The 3535-nt window shown below is 39.4% G+C and overlaps 1 protein-coding gene across 2 annotated transcripts in view; it reads left to right on the top strand.

Moving 5' to 3' along the window:
- MIPEP (mitochondrial intermediate peptidase) overlaps positions 1–3535 on the top strand; it is a 224544-nt gene that overhangs the window by 18152 nt on the left and 202857 nt on the right. For both annotated transcript variants that reach the window (XR_001886079.1, XM_017874490.1), the window contains exon 5: positions 532–595. Coding sequence is in view for 1 of the 2 variants with exons in the window: in XM_017874490.1 (XP_017729979.1) it covers positions 532–595 (64 nt within the window). In the remaining variant the exon portion in view is untranslated. The remainder of the gene's footprint in view (positions 1–531; positions 596–3535) is intronic.

Raw genomic sequence — 3535 nt, 5'->3', positions numbered from 1 at the left:
TTTGAAATTGGTTCCAAGCGTGAAGCAGGAGTAAAAAGAAAGAAAACAATTCTCATTAGCCAAGAAAGTCAGCGTCCAGCACAGCATCAAAGGATTTAATATTCTAAATAGCTGCTACTGGCTGGAAGAAAAACTGAAAATCTCACGCAGAGGGCCTTTGAAAAATTGTCCAAATATAAAACCTGTTTTATGTTTTTAATTATTAGGATTTGGATTGAGTTGAAATAAATAAGTAATTATTATGGTGGCTTCACAGGTTTGTACTCTCTGAATAAAGGAATAAGCTCTTATATGACGAGCCAATCATAATTGTCAGTCAGATAGATGTTTTGCCTGACTTCTGAGGATATTAAGATCCTTGTTTAAAACAAAGTGTGTGTGTGTGTGTGTGTGTGTGTCTGTGTGTGTGTGTGTTTTGAAAAAACTTTTGGCAGTAAAGCTCAAAAAGACTGATTTATTTAACAAAAAACCACAATTATTTTGTTAGTAATTTTATTACCTGTTATAACCTGGGGCTCATTTCATTTATAGGCGAGTGGCTGAACTGTTTATGTTTGATTTTGAAATTAGTGGAATCCATCTAGACAAAGAAAAGGTACATCTTTTCTCTGTTTTTTTGACTCTTCCTGTTTTACTAACATTTAGTTGATACCATTATTGCTACAGTCCTTGTATATGTTGCTTGAATTTGCATACTGCAAAATGTGCAGGTCTTTTATCTGTTATGAAATTCTTCTATAGATTGTATTTGAATGTAGCCCCCTCCCTGGAAGTTGACCTATCACACCATGATAATTCAGAATTAAGAAAGACTTGAGCCAAGTGGAGTGTTTTAGATATCATGGAATTAGGATGAGATAGGCAATATCAGGAAAGACTGCCAAGTGAATGGGAAAGCTGATGTCATTGAAGATGGGTAGTACAGAGAATATCATTAAGACCTTACGTAAGTGTATTGATTTATATTATGTGTGTGTTTGGCAGATGCAGCAAGCATAGATTACACAGCGTTTACACTGGGATGGAGGGCCTTCTACCTAGTCCAGCCCCTTCATTTTACAGATGTGGAAACAAGACAAAGTGATTTGTTCAAGTTGCCATCCTAACAAACAAATGGCCAATGTTAGTTCTTCAAATTTCTAACACCGGCCAGTGTTCTTTCTAGCGCGTAACATCCTGAGAAACCAAGTGCCTCATTTCAGTTTTAAACTCAGGGTTGGAGGAACAGGAGAGACTTGACATCATTGGAAGTTCAGCCTGCCCCACAGTCTCCCCAACTCCCCTGCGGTCTAGACTATTATGACTTTGTTTATTTGTTTTAAACAGTAATACATTTTTCCTAGTAAATATGGTAGAATTAAACCACTTACCTATGAAGAGATTAAGTTATCAGAGTATCTTGAAAGTAGAAGGTAGGGCCTTGGGAATATGCATCACGTACAGTAGATGTTACCATGTTGATAGGTGCCGAGTTTGAGTAATGCTGGAACCTTCACACATCTGATGTGTCTGTGTGGTGTTAAAGGCCCGGCATGTGATTCCTGGTCTGACCCTGAGCCAGGACGTGCCTTCCCAGTGGCCCATGAGGCTTATGGGCTCCACTGTAAACTCAAATTGCCTAACGTGACCACATTTGCCCCCTTCCAAATCAGTTCTTCATTAGTACTTCTCTGTAAAATAAAATTTTGGAGTGAGTTACATTCTTTCCCTTCCTAATATTCTCATATCTTCTAACCAAGTCCTTGCATTGTTCCTACAGTCCTGCATCTGTCTGCATCCCAAAAGCAAATCATCTTGATTCTTATCACCAAACACCTGGGCTGTTCTTAAGGCCTCTGTCTTCCTAACAGTCATTATATTTAACATCAACTGAGCACTTGCTATTTTAAATCATCTGTTTCTCATCAAATCTTCACAACAACTTTGAGCTTGGTGCTACTATTACTTCTGGCTTTTTTAGATGAAGAAACCAAAGCTGCAGAGGTTGTGGGAGATGATTTTGTAAGCCAGACAGGCTCCAGAGCCCGCATGGCCAGCATGTCACCATCCTGCTGGTCAGTCTTCCCTGTCTGTGAACATTGGATTAGTTTTCATAAAACATTGATTTGTTACTTTCCTGCCCAGAATCGTCCTGTGGACTTCCCATAGTCTAGTGAACTGGCGAAGTTAACATATAACAGAGAGCTCACACTCGTGGCTGTGCTCCGGCTGTCAGCCCCTCATACACAGTGTCCTCCCCGGTGTGTGGTGCGCTGTCCTAAGCCTGCTCACCAGGTTTCCCTGGCCGCAATCCCCATGAAGGCCTCATCCTCACGCCACATTGTCTGTGAAGCTTTTATCCGTCCCCCAGGTGGCATTTTGTATTCATCTGAATGCATTTTACTTATTTCATGTAGCATTCTTCTTTACCTCTTGGTGATGATGCTGCTGTTATTGTTGTGTTGCTTATCTAAATTCTAGGCTTACAAAGGATCGAGAACATGGATCATATTTTTTAGTGCATATTAGTTTTGGACTCAAAGTATTGAGGGAATGTATGACAAATCATAATAATGCTAGCTATCATCAAGTTTGATATCTTCAGAAGGAAGGTTGCTAGTAGAGAATCCAGGTGAAGAGTTTTAGTTTTTATGTATCCTCATGAAGGATGCTTTTGAAACTTTGCTGACAAATAATATAGGTTCAGTTCCACCAGCATAGACATTGCCGCTTTTATCTAACGTACTATCACAGTGTAGCTCCTTTTTCCCAGTGAGCAGCTCCCTGGGGAACCCATCAATATTGAATATGCAGGTAAAGTAAACCTGCTCAGTTTTCCCTTTGTAACTTCCATGTCTGTTCTCAAAGGTGCTCCACTAGGACAGAATATAAAGTAGACATGTTCCATTTTTCAAAAGAGAGACCATAAAATAAACCCACCAACAAAATCTATAAATCATCAAAGCCTATATTCTTTCCAGTTGGTTTCTTATTTAATTAATTAATTAATTAAAAATTTTTTTGAGACAGAGTTTCACTCTTGTTGCCCAGGCTGGAATGCAACTGGGCAATCTTGGCTCACCGCAACCTCCACCTCCCGGGTTCAAGCGATTCTTCTGCCTCAGCCTCCTGAGTAGCTGGGATTACAGGCACGTGCCACCACGCCCAGCTAATTTTGTATTTTTAGTAGAGACGGGGTTTCTCCATGTTGGTCAAGCTGGTCTCAAACTCCCAACTCAGGTGATCCACCCACCTCAGCCTCCCAAAGTGCTGGGGTTATAGGCGTGAGCCACCACACCCGACCTTAATTTTTAAGGTCTCATACAAATGTAAGTTTAAAATTAATAGAAATGTTTATTTTTAACATTATTTAATAACACAGAAATTTCATAGAATTTTGAAGAGTTCAGATGATTGTACATTTCATTGTTACCACGGAATGATGAAATGATATGCCTGACAGATCACTGAAGTCGGCGTGAACTCAGTTTTCATTTTTCCAGAGATTTTATCAGTTGATAAAATCTTCAAAGTAGTTATTTTATCACTTTTTTTT

This window comes from Rhinopithecus bieti, unplaced genomic scaffold (genome assembly GCF_001698545.2).
Source record: "Rhinopithecus bieti isolate Rb0 unplaced genomic scaffold, ASM169854v2 scaffold_8350, whole genome shotgun sequence".
Taxonomy (NCBI): domain Eukaryota; kingdom Metazoa; phylum Chordata; class Mammalia; order Primates; family Cercopithecidae; genus Rhinopithecus; species Rhinopithecus bieti.
Note: the sequence above shows the minus strand (reverse complement) of the source record. Positions and strands in the feature narration are given on the sequence as shown.